At 34.1% G+C, this 18,309-nt stretch overlaps 1 protein-coding gene across 2 annotated transcripts in view; it reads left to right on the forward strand.

The window, feature by feature from the left end:
* The first annotated feature begins 26 nt into the window (after positions 1-26).
* PPWD1 (peptidylprolyl isomerase domain and WD repeat containing 1) overlaps positions 27-18,309 on the forward strand; it is a 20,160-nt gene continuing 1,877 nt past the window's right edge. Inside the window, exons 1-9 of one of the 2 annotated variants that reach the window (XM_006913079.3) lie at positions 27-289; positions 3,182-3,284; positions 5,943-6,043; positions 6,189-6,309; positions 7,618-8,065; positions 11,612-11,802; positions 12,644-12,833; positions 16,226-16,407; positions 17,682-17,763. In XM_006913079.3, the coding sequence (XP_006913141.1) occupies positions 94-289; positions 3,182-3,284; positions 5,943-6,043; positions 6,189-6,309; positions 7,618-8,065; positions 11,612-11,802; positions 12,644-12,833; positions 16,226-16,407; positions 17,682-17,763 (1,614 nt within the window). In that variant the 5' untranslated portion in view covers positions 27-93. The remainder of the gene's footprint in view (positions 290-3,181; positions 3,285-5,942; positions 6,044-6,188; positions 6,310-7,617; positions 8,066-11,611; positions 11,803-12,643; positions 12,834-16,225; positions 16,408-17,681; positions 17,764-18,309) is intronic. The other variant, XM_015590533.2, reaches the window with a different exon arrangement.

Genomic DNA, 18,309 nt, shown 5'->3' on the forward strand with positions numbered 1-18,309 from the left:
ACTCGCTCAGCCGCTTACGCAAAGGCTGCGCCACTGCCTTGCGATTGGTTGCAGGGCGGTGTGTGTCGCGCCTGTCCTGACGATTCGGTCAACATGGCGGCGGAAGGTGCTAGTGATTCACAGCTAAGAAGAAGAAGGCGCCGAGACCCGGAGGAACCGGAAAAAACGGAACTCAGAGAAAGAGAGCTGGCAGTGGCAGTAGCAGTGGCCCAAGAGAACGAAGAAGATAATGAAGAGCGCTGGGTTGGGCCTTTACCTGTAGAGGCAGCATTGGCTAAGAAGAAGAAAGGTAGCTACAGAGATAGGCACAGGGAGAGTTGGAATGCTGCGAGTCACGAGTGGGAAAGTTCAAGCCAGAACCGAAAACGGATCGTGTGTGTTTGTGGGGTTTTGTGCCCTCAGAACACAGGGTCGGGTCATCTTCGCATTTCTGGGCACTCTACTTAATACATCTTCCCGAAATAGCGATGTGCGCGCAGCACGGCGTCTTTTGATAATATCAAACAGTATTAATCACTGATAATGTTACAATAGATGCTGTTGCTTTCTTATGCCAAGATTTACTATGTGCTCGGTACCTATCATTTAATCCTTCAAGCAGCTATATAAGGTTGAATTTCTAACTCCGTTTAGGGGATGTACTGGTTCTCTTTAAGGCTTTTAGTTGAGTGGTTTTAGTGTGTTGGGACTCGAGGAGTTGGCGATGTCTATTTAGAAGTGTAAAGTGTAGGTAAAGATAATTTCCACCCTGACTCTTCTACTAATGATTTTCTGACCCGGAGAAGGTTCCGTAAGTTTCCTGGATCATACGTTTTTCATTTAAAACCCAAGGTCTGTGGTTTTCAAACCATACTCGTTACGTACCATGGCATGAAGCATTTTGCCATTAACGTGGGATAGTGACAAAAATTTTATCAAATAAAAGGAATGAAGGGATAGATTAAATTTTGTTTTTCAGGTTCTATGAAATGTTTACGTTCAACGTTTGAGACCATTAAAATGTGATTTGAAAGCTCAAATCTCACTTTATCACTCTCCCTACTTAACTCTTTAGTGATTTCTCATTATTTTCAAAACAAAGTTCAGACTCCCTAATGTAGCTATAACGCCTTTGGTGATATCATCTTTCCATATCTAACCAGCATACTGGCATATTTTCCTTTCCTAACCCCTTGTCATTTCTGCTCTGCGCTCCACCCATACTAAAATACTTGAGACTGGGCCATACCCTTTTTCTTCTCTGCACGACTGTTGGGCTATCATGGTGTCTCTCTACCTGGAATAATTACCTTCACTACTTTCACTAGACTAACTTTTCAGACTTTAGCACTCAGCTCAGCTATCGCCTTCTCTAGGAAGCTTGTGACTTCTCCAGTCTGGGCTGGGTTTCTAAGCACATTAAGAATAACAGGTAATGTTTATCATACTGAATTTACAGGTAGCCTTCAAATTTTATATATCCAAATTTTGAAGAAGCTACTTTTTGAACCTTGGACATTCACACCCTTAAAGTGCATTACCTATTTTTACTGCCAGGTCTTCCTCATAAATGTTTCCATAGCAACTTTTTTCTTGTTTCACTTGCTACATTTTGAAATTGTATATTTATTCATGCCATTATCTCACTTATGTTTCCACTGTTAGGACTGTTAGCGTATAAGAGCAAGTTTTTCTCCAGTGCTTGGTAAAGTGCTTTGCATATAGCAGGTACTCAATAAGTATTTATTGAGTGAATGAATATTACAGTATTTATGCTTTGATTATTTTATTGAATTAGGGTATTTTTGCATATTTTATTTTATGGAGATAAGTGGAGGATGGGAAAATACAAAAATATTAAATATTTAACATATTCTTTGGACACTGGATTGTGTATACATTTTCAGAATCTTTAAACTGATGGGTTCTCAAGGACAGGAACTATGTGTTACTCTCTTTTATACTCCTGTGCCTTGTTTTGTTTTCGATAAGTTTCTGTTGAACAAGTGAACTAATAGCAAGAGGAATGTGTATCAGATAGGATTAAATTTAACTGCATATTACAGAAAAACCCCAAATGGCAATAACATTAAAAGACTGAGCTATATTTCTCTCATGTGTAAAGAAGTCCCAAAGTAGTCCAGGATTGGTATGTAGGCTCCAAAGAAACTTAGGCTGTTTCCAGCTTTCTGCCCTAATATCACTAGGGTATGGCCCTCATTTTCGTCCTGAGTGGTCATTAGAACTACAGGGCTCATATCCCAGTTCCAGGCTATAGGACTGAGGAAGAAAAGAAAGGCACACTTTTTCAAGGAGACTTCTTTAATGTCACACACTTCCACTTTTATCTCACTGACACATGGCCACACCAAACTGCAGGAAAAGATGAAAAGGGCCAATATGCCCCCCAAATGGAGAATATTTTACTAAAAATGAAGGGAAAAGTAGTTTATCACACACAGCTTTGAGTCTGTTATATAGTTATAAAAACTGAAATAGCTCATCAAAAGCAATTTAGCAACTTTTTATAGGCATATTTGGCCATTGTTGGATTATTTTATTAAGTCCACATGTAATGTAATCTTTTTTTACTGGTAAACTTTTTTATAGCTCACATAATGAAATCAGTATTTCCTCAGATTACCACTCTTACAGATGGTTTGTCTCTGGAAAAAACTTGAGAAGCACTCAACTGGATAGTCTCTAGGATTTCCTCAGCTCTAAAAAATGGAGTATCAGTGACTTCAAAGGGGATCATTGTCTTAAAGATAAACTGAGACATCTTTTAAATGACTACTAGTCTCTTACTACTTTTTAAAATTAACACTAATAATTGGATCTACATGATTAGAAAGATGGTTGCGATGTTTTTATGAAGCTTTTTAAGGTTTTTGGTTTTGTTTTTGAATGGAATCTTCATGTTAAGCCAACCACTCAATTCCTAAGTTCTAGAGACAGTTAAGCATCTGTATTATACTTGAGAACTTGTCTTGACTGACTAAATAATAATGCTATTCAGTATGTGCAATAATAAAAGTTAAACTGAAATAGTAGACAATTTTTATTTTCATTACATATGAAACTGGCAGAAATTAAAATCTAGATGAAAATAAAGTAGAATGTAGAAAATTGTAAATAAAGAAAATACAAAATAATATATAGTTCCAGTTGTTAAAAATACTTTTTTTCTTTATTTTCTCAGTTCTAGAGTTTGAAAGAGTCTATCTCGATAATCTCCCCAGTGCATCCATGTATGAGCGCAGTTACATGCATAGAGATGTTATCACCCATGTAGTGTGTACCAAGTAAGTTTATCACATCTTTTTTATTTTTATTTATTTATTTATTTGTTTGTTTTTATGGTGGCATTGGTTAACAAAATCCAATAAGTTTCAGCTGTACATTTTAACAGTAAGGCATAAATATATTTACACTGTGTGTTCACCTTCCATAGTTAGATTTCTTTCTGTCACCATATATTTGACCCCCTTTACCCCGTCTATCTCTCCCATTCTCCCTTCCCCCTACCCTCTGGTAACTACTAATCTATTGTCCATGTCCATGAGTCTCTGTGTTTTCAACTTTTTCTGTCTGACTCAATTCGCTTAGCATGATTATCTCAAAGTCTGTCCATGTTGTTGCAAATGGCAATATTTCATCTCCTTATGGCTGTGTAATATTCCATTAAATGTATGTACCACAGCTTCTTTATACAGTCATCTATCATAGGACATTTTAGTTGCTTCCATATCCTGGCCACTGGGAATAATGCTGCTATGAATATTGGTGTGCAAATATCTTTTCAGACATGAGTTTTCAAGTCTTTGGGGTAAATACTCAGTAGAGGAATTGCTCGATCATATAGTAGATCAGTTCTTAGTTTTTTGAGGAACCTCCATACCGTTTTCCATAGCGGCTGTACTGATTTGCAGTCCCACCAGCAGTGTATGAGGGTTCCTTTTTCTCTGCATCCTCTCCAACATTTATTTCTTGTCCTGTTGATCATAGCCATTCTAACAGGTGTGAGATGGTATCTCATTGTCTTTTTTATTTTTTTATGAGACTTGTTTTTAATGCTTCAGTTTTGAGGTGGACTTGTAGAAGTGACTTTACATAGGATATTATGGCTTTAATTCCATAGGTTCTGTAAAGTTTAAGTTAAAGGCCTACATGTTCTTTAATATATCATACAAGGAGTGCATTCTCTAAGAATTCTAGTTTGTGTATATGTCTTTTGGAGATAAATGCCAAAAGGGGATGAACCAGGTAGTGTCTGAGCTTCCCAGAAAAAAAAAGTATATTAAGATAGGAGTAATTGATAGCTAGCCTCTTTAGTACTAATGGGGAAAATGATGAGAACTAAGATATCTTTAAAATGTCACAGCACCTTCCCAATAGATGAATGGGGATTTGGAGAAGGATAATAATAATAGTAATATTCTAGTATACGTTAAGCTCATATTGTGTCCAATACTGTTCTAAAGCTTTTTTTTAAATAGTCAAAAGGAAAATTTATTAAAAAAGGGATAACACTTCACAGAGTGTGGTCTCAGAGGCAGAGAGTGAGAGGGACAGTGAGGGAAACAGTGAGAGACAGAGTAAAGGCACTGAGAGGGACTCAGAGGGACAGAGACAATAGAGATGAGGACAGTGAGAGAGATAGTAAAGGCATTGAGAGGGACCTAAAGCTTTTTTATAAATTATCTCATGTATCTTAACAATCTTATGAGATAATAATCTGCATTTTATAAGTAAGAAAATAGGTTCAGATAGGTTAAATGGCAGCAGAAGCTGGAGAAAAAATACAAGGACTATATCCCAGAGAGTTTTCTATTTCTTATGTGGATTTTGAACCTGTAATCAGAATAACATCAGATTTATTTTTGTTAAGACCACTCTGCTGTGGTGAGATGAATGAATTTAAGTAGGGCAAGAATGGATTCAGTGAGAGCAGTTAGGAGATTAGTATAAAAATCTAGATGAGATGTGATGGTGGCTTGGGTGATATTGGCAGTAATTATGGGAAAAAGTAGATGAATTTGGCTCAGTCTATTTTTGATTTCTTGGACACAACTTAGAATATAAACAATTTAATAAAATATCTTTATATTTCATTCATAATTCTGACCAAACATTAGCATTTTTCCTAATCCAAATTGTCAGTGTATAAAGCAGTGTATTGGACTAGCATTTGCTATCACTCGCCTCAAGTTTTTGTTTTTGTTTTTTTTAACCCAAGGCACCAGAGTGTAATAGAAAGATTATAGGTTTCGAAGTTAGGCAAATCTGTTATTGGATACAACTCTAAAGCTATGAACCTAGGACAAATACGGTTAACATTTAAAAGTTACTTTTTAATTTGTAAAATAATGATAAAAATACCCATCCTAATAGAGTTGCTGTAAAGACTAAATAAGATAATATGTATAAAGTACCTGACACATACTGTTTCAATAAATGATTTCAATTTTTATATATCTTACAGGCAAGAGGTTTCTGTACAGAATTTTTGATAATTTAAACAACCAAAATACCTTGGATAGAATACAAAACAAACATTGAATTTTGCTATATATGAACATAATATGTTGAGATTTAATTATTTATCAACTTCTGAAAAATAGAACATTTTCCCTGTGAAAAGACTGCCTATAGGGTAATTTTAGCATTAAAAGACCCTAAAGTCCAGTGATTCTTGGTGAAATGTCTGTTTTTTTTTTAAAGTCAAGTCCTAGCTCAATTCTTATCCTAGCTCTTAAGATTAAAATCAGTGCCGTAGCAACTGTTTTGATATCCAGAAAAGAGCTTCAAAATGTTGCAATGTTCTATCTACTCTAATAAAGGAAGATTTTTTTTGAAAACCTATTATGAAAGAGTCAAAGATTATCAATGAATGCTTTGAGGGTATTGAATGATTCAAAGATTTGTTTCAGGAATTAATTTTTACAATTTTACATATGCAGGACAGACTTTATTATTACTGCCAGTCATGATGGGCATGTTAAGTTCTGGAAAAAAGTAGAAGAGGGAATTGAATTTGTTAAACATTTTCGTAGTCATCTAGGTAAGAATTTTACTTTGTTCTTTTTTTGGAATGGGGGCAGGGAGTTACTATACTGGTTAAAGTGTCTTTTAAAGTGTTTTTTTCTTTGAATCATGCACATTTATTTCATTGGTAATTGATGTTTTAATTTCATTTATTTCAATAGGAGTTATTGAGAGTATCGCAGTTAGCTCTGAGGGAGCATTGTTCTGTTCTGTGGGTGATGATAAAGCAATGAAAGTGTTTGATGTAGTGAACTTTGACATGATCAATATGCTGAAGCTGGGGTGAGTCCTTTTTAAATTATATATTTTTTAACTTAATGAAATAATTTTTAAACTAAAGTTTATTTTTTCATAGATATTTCTAAACAAAATATATTAACCATTTCATTAAAAAATGCACTTTAAGATTTCACTTGGGAAAAATTACATATACCTTATTATGATGCTTTTTGGAAGCTTCTGCTGTGGTTTTTGTCATTAATCACCACGGAAATTGCCAAACAGCATCATCAAAAGAGTTCATTAGATCCATTTGACACTACTTAATAAGAAGGATCCATCATGTCTAATTTACTGGGACTTAAAATTAACTTCCTTGTGCTTATTTCAGTAATATGATGTTGTGTTCTTATAAAGCTTATGCACATTTTTGGAATTGAGTTGATTTGTTGGTGATTTTAAACTTTGAAGTATATTGATACCCAAACTTTGTGGTTAAACTGCACAGTAATGACAGTAATACTTTGTTTTAAGCATTTTTTTTTAAGATAACATACTGAATTTATATATCTAAATGAATGTCAGCTTGAAATTTATAGCATTGTCAGAAACAGTTTTGAGACTTGTCTTTGTCTGCTCAAACTGCCATTACAAAAGGACTGGGTGACTTAAACATTAGAAATGTATTTTCTCACAGTTCTGGAGGCTGGAAAGTCCAAGCTCGAGGTTCCAGCAGGGTTTGGTTTCTGGTATGAATTCTCTTATGTGTTTCACACTGTGTCCTCATTAGGAACTAGGAATGGAAGTGGGAATGATAGCTCCCTCTTTTTCTTCTTAGACCACAGGCATATGGGAATAGGGCCCCACCATCAAGTTACTAATAATGACAGTGTGATAAAAGAATGTTTTTCTTTTGAGCATAGTCATAACTAAAATATTTTGATCAATATTTCAAAACTAGATTTATAACAAATATTGTTACATGTTAAACTATTTAAGAGTAAGTTACACCTAGACTGAAACAAAGAAATCCAAAAAGCAATACCCTAGAATATTTTAAGACCCAGGTCTAATGTAGTTTCCTCTTCTACCCAGCAGAAGTAAGTGGTCTGCTACATGCAATTCCCTTCTAGTAGTTCAGTAGATCCTTAGAAGTTGTTATCATTGCATTGATGGGGTCAGAAAGAAAAAAATTAATAACTGTTTTTAGTTATTCCTAACTCCCCATTCCGTATCTCTCTCTGCCTCTTTTGAGCAAGGAATCCACAACTAATCAAATCACTGGCCAGGACATTTTTGGTGGTGAGGGTGAGGAGGGATGCTTATTTCTTGTGTTGACCTCTTTTTTCCCTCAATTCTTTACTATCTCAGCTATTTTCCTGGACAATGTGAGTGGATCTATTGCCCGGGGGATGCCATATCTTCAGTTGCTGCTTCTGAGAAGAGTACAGGAAAAATTTTTATTTATGATGGTCGAGGAGATAACCAGCCACTTCATGTTTTTGACAAGCTCCATACATCACCTCTTACTCAGATACGGCTGAACCCCGTTTACAAAGCAATAGTGTCTTCTGACAAATCTGGAATGATTGAATACTGGACCGGGCCTCCTCATGAGTATAAATTCCCCAAAAATGTGAACTGGGAATATAAAACTGACACAGATTTATATGAATTTGCCAAGTGCAAGTCTTATCCAACCAGCATATGTTTTTCACCTGATGGGAAGAAAATAGCTACAATAGGTTCTGATAGAAAAGTTAGAATTTTCAGGTTTTTAACTGGAAAACTCATGAGAGTCTTTGATGAATCACTAAGTGTAAGTGCAATTTAAATTTAATCAGATTTTACTTTTCTGAAAATGTTTTTATTTTGTGCTATTTAAAAAGATATTTCTGAATGTAGACATTTAGATTGATAGCTATTTTCTCTTAGCACATTAAAGATAATATTCACCTATCTCCTATCTTACATTCTTGCTCTTCAAAACTCTCTTCTCTAGGTTTATGATGTGATATCTTCTGAACCAGTTATCTTTCTACTTATATGGCTGTTTTTTTCAGTTTTGTTCTGTTTGCAAGCTCATTCTCTTAAGATCCTCAAAACTCATTCTATGCCTCCTTCTCTTCCCACTCTATTCACTCTTGTCTATGTCTACTCCCGAATTTATTTCTCCAACTTTCTATTATGTACAGAACTGGTCCTAGTCTTTTTGTTTGTTTGTTTGTTTTCCTGTCTTCATGAACGGCACCAATATCCACCACAAGCCAGAAATCTGAGTCATCCTTAACTCTATTTCTTTACCCCTCTCTTTAATTTATCATGAGTCCGGAAAATTTTACTTTCTAAGTATAATTTAAATCCATTCATTTCCTTTTAGCATGCCTGTCACTATCCTAGTTCATGATCTTTTGACTGGCCTACTGCTTGTATCTCTTCTGGCTTCCTCCTAATCTGTTATCCATGCTACACCCAGAGCAATCTTTTAAAAGCATATATCTGGTCATGTCATCCTATGAACCTTTCAGTGACTTCCTGTTGTTCTTAGGATTAGGAACAAAATCATGGCCTGCCTACAAAATCATATGTGGTCCCTGCTGACCACTGCAGTGAGCTGTAAATCACCTTTCTCTCTGCTTATTACTCTAGCTAATTGAGCTATGTTTCAATTTCTTGACCATTTCTCCCACCACGGGACCTTTGCATATGATGTTCCTTCTTCCTGGAGTAACCCCTGCCCTCATTTATACCATTACCTATTGAACTCATCCTTCAGATCTCAATTAAAGGGTCACTTCCTCTGGAAATTTTTCATTGTTCATCCAATCTAGGACAACTTTTTTTTTATGTGACTGTATATTACTGTTTATTTCCTTTTAAAGCATTTGGTATGGTCTTATTATTTGATTAATGTGTATCAACCCCCAGTAGACTAAACTCTATGTGCGGTCTATAGTCTTCTATCTGTTTTGGCTCATGATTATATCTCCAGCACTGAGAACAGCACCTGACACATAATTACTGCTAACAAGAATTTGTTAGATCATGTAGTTATAGAATGAGTTTTTACCCATGCAAAGTTAACTAGTTTTTGTGGAAACTTGGGTTTCATCAACTGTTTTCATCAGGTGGTTCTCTAACAGATAATGGTATGTTGAAACATCTCAGAGTCTGTGAGTTGAACCTTTGTAGTAATACTTTTATTATATGACAGTGTTGATTGCAAAGTCTTTGTAGTGACCAATTTACATTATGTTCCCGGCATTAACTGCTTCAAAAATTGTCTCTCTTATTAGTCACACTCTTGTTTGGTGGCAAATGGTAAAACGCTAGGTGGATTATCTGCCTGAAGGAATATGAATCCAGACAAGTGTGAAGTTCTGCTTGCTAGTCAAAGCATCCTCATGACTCATTTCTTGTTAGAAGAAGATAGCTTTCCACTCTGCTTTTAAGAAAAGGAGAAACCTTTGTGATGTTTTTTCTTTCATGGTGGCTGGTAACTAAATATTAGTTTCAATTTAAGTATTATTTAAAAACTCTTTACCAGCTTGCAGCTCTTCCAAGATTCTTTAGGAAGAGAAATATTCAAATCCTAGTGTCTGGGCAGAAATCTCTCAATATACATACTCTGAGCTGTTCCATCCACTCTATTTCTTCATTGTTGTCTTCAACATTTGTCGAATTTATAGAGTTTAGATGTTAAGAAGTCAGTACTAAAGCCTTTGGCAGAAGTTGAGATTCAGAACGAGTTTGAAAAAAAAAAGACAGATAAATGCCAATTAAATTAGTCACAATTAGTTATGACTAGTAAACAACTGGAATTTTACAGTTCCATGTTAGAGGGGGAAGTTTCTAATCAGTTAAGAGACCTAGCTGAACAGAGAAGAAATTTGATTGGATGACATGAAGTTGTATCTTTTCATATTTATCAATCAGAATCACTACACATGATCACACAGTTGTGTATCACAGAGGCCCTGCTGTTAAGGCTAGAATACTATAAAAAGATTCTGTTGTGCTTATCAGGTTGGTTTAACATTTATAAAATATTTATATGTGGGCAGATGGCCATCTACAGAGTTTTAAGTCTTGAAACTGAATGCTCTCTCTAGCAAAAATAATCAGGGGTCCCTCACTACAAAAATGTAGTCCATCATCTAGGCTACATCTGACACATGAATAGCAATAATATATATTAGTCTCAGAGACTCAAGAAAAACCCCAATGACCAGGGGTTTTTGTTTGTCTCTAAAACCTTTGCCTCATGTTGTTCCCTAACACACATACCTTCTTTTGATTTTTGGAGTGTATTGTTCTTTCCATATCTAAAAAAAAAAAAAAAAACCGGGAGATTTACAGTTAATACAAGCATGAAAAAAAAGGTAGAAGTAGATGAGATTTAAGTCTGGCTTATTTTCATCTGCAATGGAGAGCTACTTTTGAATTCTCTTCAATGCCCTAAATAACTGGAAAACTGAATGTAAAGAACATATCTTTTGTAGTATAATAGTACATAGTGATTAAGATGTACCCCTATTTTGTAAATTGTGTATTAACTAAAGAAAACCAAACCAAATTTCCAAATTGAAGTGCACTCATAATCATCTATCCTATGTCCAATTTACCTAATGATAATCTAACTGTAGTTTTGCTCCATATCGAAATAAGTTGAAAGATTTGCTGAAATATCATGAAATTGTTATACATTAGTGAAATAATGAGTCCATTTAAGAAAAATTGAGTGCTTGTTATGTGTCAGGCTCCATGATCCTTGTGTAAGGACCTCATAGTCTGTAGCTTCCTTGTCCAATATAGTAGCCAGCAGCCACATGTGGCTCTTGAGCACTTGATAGTCCTAAATAAGATTGGCTGAAAGTATAAAATATAAGATTTCAAAGACTTAATATAAGAAAAAATGTAATTTATCTCAATTTTATTGCTGAATGTTTAAATGTTAATCTTTGGGATATATTGGGTTGAATAAAACATTGTTTCACCTGTTTAATGTAGCTACTTGAAAATTTTAAATTACATATGTAGTTTGCATTAAATTTCTATTAGAAAGTCCTCTAGCGTATAAAAGACAGCAGATATATTGTTTTGTTTTGTTTTTTAGATCTATTGTTTCTATAAAGCAGTAATATATTAATGAACTGGTTTTTGTTTCATTAGAACTTCTTATTGTAAATATTTTTTTTTATGATTAAACATACTTTTTTTATTTTCTGCTTAGAGTTAGAGTCCTCCTTAAGGAATATATAAGTACACAAACTGTCAGTGGCTCTTAATGTATACTCTGCTTCTATTTAAATTCTCATTCCCTTTAATATGTAGCTCTTTTGTTAATAAATGGTTTGTTTCCTAGATGTTTACTGAACTACAGCAGATGAGGCAACAGCTACCAGACATGGAATTTGGCCGCCGAATGGCTGTAGAACGTGAGTTGGAGAAGGTGGATGCAGTGAGATTAATTAATATAGTTTTTGATGAAACTGGACATTTTGTGCTGTATGGAACAATGCTGGGCATTAAAGTTATAAATGTAGAAACAAACCGGTAAGCTTTAATATGATGTATGTTTTTAAAAAACACATTTATGGGGAATCATGGGGACCATTTCCTCCTTCAGGAAAACAATGGGAGTTTTGTTTGTTCCAAGACAAGTGGAATGGTCCCAAATGTCTAAACTTAACCAAATGTTTTGACTGGATTTTTCTGTGGTCTTTCGGTTGTTTATAATCTTATGTAAAAAGTTTCCACTCATGTTTGTAAAAGAAATGGAAAGAAGATATGCATAGTTTCAAGTTGTTTTTTTTTTTAACAAGTTATAGTCTGTCTTTTGCTTATTGACTTAAATTAGCTTGGTCCATGTTAAATGTTGCCAAATATTTTAACCACAGAATTCAGCATTACATCCTGCTAGACATAAAATCAGAAGTTAAAATGCATGAAACCACAATAAGCCTTTTGTACAAACAGTCCATTTGGTCTTAGTACAGAATAGTTACAATCAGATACTATCACTGAATGTAAATAAAAAGAACTGAAAGTATATTTTAAGGAGAAAAAATTTTGTGCTGTACATTCTCACATATAAACAAATTTACATTGTAGATTTTGGCAATACAAAATCTTTGAAGGTTTGCAGATTAAAGTAATAGGGATAGGTTAAAAATGTATGACTGAACGACTGTATTTTTTTAATCTGAAAAATTATAGCCACCTACCAATTTTAAATAACTTTTTTTAGGGGGAGGGTACAGACATACTTAAAAACTTTTTACTAATTATTTTGTACAAAGATAAAGGATAGCTGATTCCCAGCTTTTATCTGTAAAATTATTATAATTGGAGTTAATTCAGGTAATTTTATTGTGTAAAACGTTGTATTTTCTAGGTGCGTGCGGATCTTAGGCAAGCAAGAAAATATTAGAGTGATGCAATTGGCTTTGTTCCAGGGAATAGCCAAAAAACATCGTGCTGCAACTACTATAGAAATGAAAGCTTCTGAAAACCCTGTTCTTCAGAATATTCAAGCTGACCCAACAGTAGTGTGTACATCTTTCAAAAAGAATAGATTTTATATGGTATGTGGAAGTACTAAGAGATAAACCTTAATGTTTCTTCCAGATTGGTTGGAGTTTTATTTTCTTAGCTTGTGCTTTCAACCAAAGAGAATGTTGGCAAGATAGCAGACTTTCTAAACAACCAGAATACCATCTTATAATATTAATATTTTAGAATTTTTAACCATGCTTGATTTTAAGTATTTCTGTACTGTTTTCCATTCTGTTTTGAAAATTTTTCAGCCTGGTTTCTGTAACTATTTGTTGTCTAAGATGATAGGAAGTGGTTATGGTAATAACTGAATCCAAAATAGTTTTGCTATGGAGTTTTTAAAATTTTTCTCTTTTTATTATTTTACAGTTTTTACTCTGGAATGTAATTTATCTCCCCTGAACTTGCACACTTTCTTCTCTAAACACATTTCTTTTTTTTACTTTTTAATTCCATTGTAATGTTGCTACCTTGGAATTGTATATTCCTGAGGAATTTTTTTTTCCTGGAGAATTAAAAATACTTTGCATGTTAACTAAAATTGGGCTCAAAATCAAACTACTATGCTATCTAGGAGTAGCATTGTTCTAATTGTTCAGCCAAGCAAAAAAATCTAAAGTATAGTGACCCAGCCCATTCTTTCGTTCACATGGCAGTCAGAGACTTTCCAAGACCCAAATGTGGTTTCAGCAGGTCCTCAAATAATGTTTGGTTATAACATCGATAAGAAAAAAAGAAACCATTCTGGGCCAGGACCACTGTCAGTGTGCAGTTTGCACATTCTCCCCATGTCTGCATGGGTTTTCTCTGGGTATGCTGGTTTCCTCCCATGTCCCGAAGATGTGCAGTTAGGTTAATTGGCATGTCTGAATTGTCCCAGTCTGAGTGTGGGCGTGTGTGTGAGTACACCCTGTAATGGAATAGCATTCTGTCCAGGGTTAATACCCACCTTAAGCCCTGAGCTGCTGAGATAGGCTCCAGCCACCCTAAACTGGAATAAGTGGATTGGAAAATAATTATCTCATTTGTTTTTATTAATCTTTCTTTTAGAACTTTTTGTTTGTATATGCATAGCTCACATTTATTTCAGTATTTTAATTTCAGTGTTTAATATTAGAACTGTTTTGGGTCTTTATTTATAAGTTTGGTGATGTTTTGTGACCAGAACTAATACCAGAGAAACTTAACTCATTTAAGTCAATTAGCCTATGGTAAAATTGGTTGTTATATATTGTTTTGATTAAAGTCGCAGTTTCCAAGAACCTGTCAGTGACCTCAAGTGAGGACTTAATTTCTTTGCCTAAAATCCTTTAATGACTCCCGAGCTCCCTCCTAGCTTACCTTTCATTTTCAGTTCATTTGCTATACCAACCGTACTGAACTTGATCCCATTTGCCATAGTTGAGTATTCTTTTTTCCCTCTAAGCATTTGCACAGGCTGTTGCTTTTGCCAGCCACACATCTCTCCCCAACTCCTGCTCATACTTAAGGTCTCAGCTTGGAAGCCTTCTCTGACACCACGTCTGAGTTAGGTGTGCTTGCTTGTGCTGGTGTCATTTGATTTTTTTGTTTCTTTGGTTGCTGACACTGTCATTTCTTCTTCAGTGCTGTAACTACAAGCACTATGTTTTCTTTGTTAAATCCACAAAGTTTGGTAGCGTCTGGCCCATTATAGTGTACTCTTTCACTCATGAGAGATTATAAGCAGCTGTGATGCTATTAAGGTTACCAGCATTTGGTAAATGTAGGAAATAGTTTCAACCAAACTTTTAATGTGGAATGGGCACATTCTTTTAAGGTTAGAATTTTGCTTATAAATTTCAAAGTCATAGTTAAAAATATATTAATATTTTTAAGGAAAATAATTTTTCTTGTTCTTTACCTGTAATTGTTTTGAAGGTATAAATTAATCACAAAATAGAATTCTTGATATACACTAAAAACATATTTTTCCATCCACTTTATTAAAAGACTAACAAGTTATGTTTCCTTTTTCTTTCTCCAGAGTTTACTTTTGTTGATTAAACCATGCGTTCCTTATAAACTTTGAAGAACTAGAAAAACAAAAATAAGTCACTCACTGTACATTTTTAAACGGCTAACATTTTCATGAATTATCAGTTTTATTAGATGTACATATTTAAAATGGTATACATTTATATATACATTTCTATTTTTTTAAATTCATATCATTAAGTAAAATTATACAAACTTTGAACTTAAGTAGTTCCATATGTGAGCTAAATCAAGATAATTTTTAAAAATCATATAAATAAATAATACGACATGCCATTCCTTTGGAAACTTTGGAGAATAAGATGTTAAGGTAATAACACCCTAGCTGGTTGTTTCTTTATTTGGAATCTATCCAAGTGGATCAAGGAATGGTATTAGGTAAGACAGGTCCTAGAGCACAAGTTTTACCTTCCTGGAACTCAGGTGGCATCAGGTATAGCTTTCTTGTGAGATAAGAGTTCTCCTTATTGAGAGTAAAATAAAAGGGACAGGCCTTGAGAAGTCCAGAGTTTTAACAACTGAAAGGTTTTTCTCAATTCTTCGTATACCCTAAGGATCCTGAGATTTCTACAACTTCATTCAAAATTTGCATTCTTTCTCCAAAGCCTCAGGGTTTAGGTATATCAGATGGTGCTCTGCAAAAAAAACAAAAGTCAAGATCAAAACTGATTCATCTTTGAATCTTCATCTTACCTAGTAGTACCAGATTCTCCTTATAGTGATAACAATTACTAATATGTATATATTGCCTTTTATATGGTAAGCACTATTCTCTAAGCACTTTACATCCCTTCATTTAATCTTCACAACAGGTACCATTTTGAGGTAATTCTTACTATTCCCATGTATGAATGAGGAAATGGATGAATTTACCTCCTCAAAGTCATATAACTAGTAAATGTTAGAGCTGGAATTCAACCCAGGGATTCTAAATAGTGAAAAGAAAGCAACAGATGGCAGCTTAGGGCATGCTAGAAGGCAGAAGTAGAGAGCTAACTCAACACTACATCTTGTTAAATGTGTACCCCCCAAAATTTCCACCCAAAAGGATATTAAATCCCACTTGAAATTGTACATTTTCATCATATGTATTTTCATATTAGCTAAATATAAAAATAATTTAACTGCCTCACACATCCTATGATAGGAAGTGTTTCCTGAAATATGGATTCTGATGTGAATTCCTGCTTTCCTCAAATACTACATTAGAAATGAAATTTGCTTTAAAACAATCAGAAAGCATTTATTTTTTATAACATTTTTTAACTGTAAATTTTATAATAAGTTTAAAGTATTAAGATGCTATTAAAGAAGTTACTAAACTTGAGAAATGAAATTTTCTTGTTCATAAATTTTAACCAGATAAAAATTTTAATTAATTCACTCACTTTTTATTTTCCTCGAGTTTACCAAACGAGAACCAGAAGATACAAAAAGTGCAGATTCTGACCGAGATGTATTTAATGAAAAACCTTCTAAAGAAGAAGTCATGGCAGCTACTCAGGCTGAAGGACCTAAACGAGTTTCAGATAGTGCCATTATCCACACAAGCATGGGAGACATTCACATCAAACTTTTTCCTGTTGAGTATGTGCTGGTTTTGTTGTCTTAAACACCAGTGTAAATGTAGATATTTGAAGAAACTATGCAACTTGAAATTCTTACTGTTTTGACTTAAGGAATTTCGAAGAATTGAAATGTGTGATAGAGCATCAACCCTAAGATTTCTAATAACTGTTCCACTAGAAAATGGGAAATTTTTATTCATGTATACAGATACTTAAAAGGTTTATAAAATATGAGGACAAAACATCTTGGCTATGAAAGTGCTGAATGTAAACTATAAAGTGATATTCAAATATATATTTCTATTACTATTAACTGCATATCCCAACTATAAGTTTGTGGCTCACTTAATGTAACTGGCTTTCCTCTCAGGAAATTCTTGAGAGGATAATTATTTTTCTTTCTTGACATTTACTAGACATCTATTACCTCTTCCTTGGTACCAGTAGCTATATTTTTAAAACCAAATTCCAATAAAACACATAAGGGCTTCCATTGAAAAAAGCAGAAAAGTATTCTGGACAGTTTAAAAGTTTTGCAAAATGAACATGCAATACCAACTACAATAGAGTATCTCTAGCTAGTCTTGAGGTAAAGGGTGATATCTTTTACAACACTTTTATTTAAAAGTACTTATTTATTTTGGATATGAATGTTTTATCATGCCATACCTTGGTACTGAACAGAGAACTCAGCAGTTCTAGACTCCAGGACTACCTCATTTTAAGTGCTCAGAACCCATGCACCACATGTATTTCATGCAAGATTCTCTTGATTTTCCATTCCCAGCTCTAAAAGCTATTACATATAATGTACCATATTAAATCTTCCTATAAGATTAGTTCTTATTATTTAGAAAACTTCGTACTCAGTGTGTTTGTCATTCAGTTGGTTAAATTTAGGAGATATCATTTCAGTGATTAAGTCCTTGGTCAGGAATGTGTGTACCCTAACATTGTTTTTATTAAGGAAATTACCATTCCCAGGAACTTAACCCTACATATACAGCAAACTATATATATTTTAAGGCACTAAGTTTGTATTTTTTAAACTGTTAAGTAATCTTGAAATCAAAATTATTGAAGTCAAATATAATAAGAAATCTTGATTTAGTAATATACTACTGCTTATATGCCCTTTCAATTCTTCCTTGTCCTCAGATTAGGTTGTGAAAAAAATACTGTCCTTCTGAAATATTCAGAAGATGTCAAAAACACCATTAGGAAGCAGAACTGCAAAGAAATGTCTTCAGATGCTCTGAATAGATCTGATATTTTTAATATATGTTTTACTAGGTGTCCTAAGACAGTGGAAAACTTCTGTGTTCACAGCAGAAATGGTTATTATAATGGACATACATTTCACCGTATAATTAAGGTAAGTTATGCAAATTTTATGATTAAGGAGTAGTATGTTATTGCACAAGAGGTTGAAACCTAAGAATCTTATTCTCTCATGCTTAGTTTACTAGAAAGGAATAGGAAAAATGGACTACGGAAGCCCAAAGAATGGTCATGAATATCAGATCTAGAATCAAGAAAGGGGAATAGTAGCAGTTACCTTTTTAAAAACACTACAGCAATATTTTGTCAACAGCTGAAACAGGGTCAGATCAGTAAAGGGTCATGCTAAGATAAAACCAATAGCCAAAGTAATCTGTTCCTAGTGGCTAACGTTTAGATCTAGAAGATAAGATTTTAAATAATAGAAGAGCCCAGATGCCGCCTAGTCTGTAAGAACCACCATTAATACTTGAAGAGCAGAATGAATTCTGCCTAGGATTTGTTGAGCATCATTCCATTAAGGGGGCAGTGATGTAGTTCTTGGTTACTGACAGGTTAGAAATGGCAAGAGGAAAAATCAAATTTCAGAGTTTTGGAGGAATTAGTGAAATGAAATCCAGAAAATCTGGAGTGTTTAGGG

The sequence above is a fragment of the Pteropus alecto genome, unplaced genomic scaffold, assembly GCF_000325575.1.
Source record: "Pteropus alecto unplaced genomic scaffold, ASM32557v1 scaffold20, whole genome shotgun sequence".
NCBI lineage: Eukaryota > Metazoa > Chordata > Mammalia > Chiroptera > Pteropodidae > Pteropus > Pteropus alecto.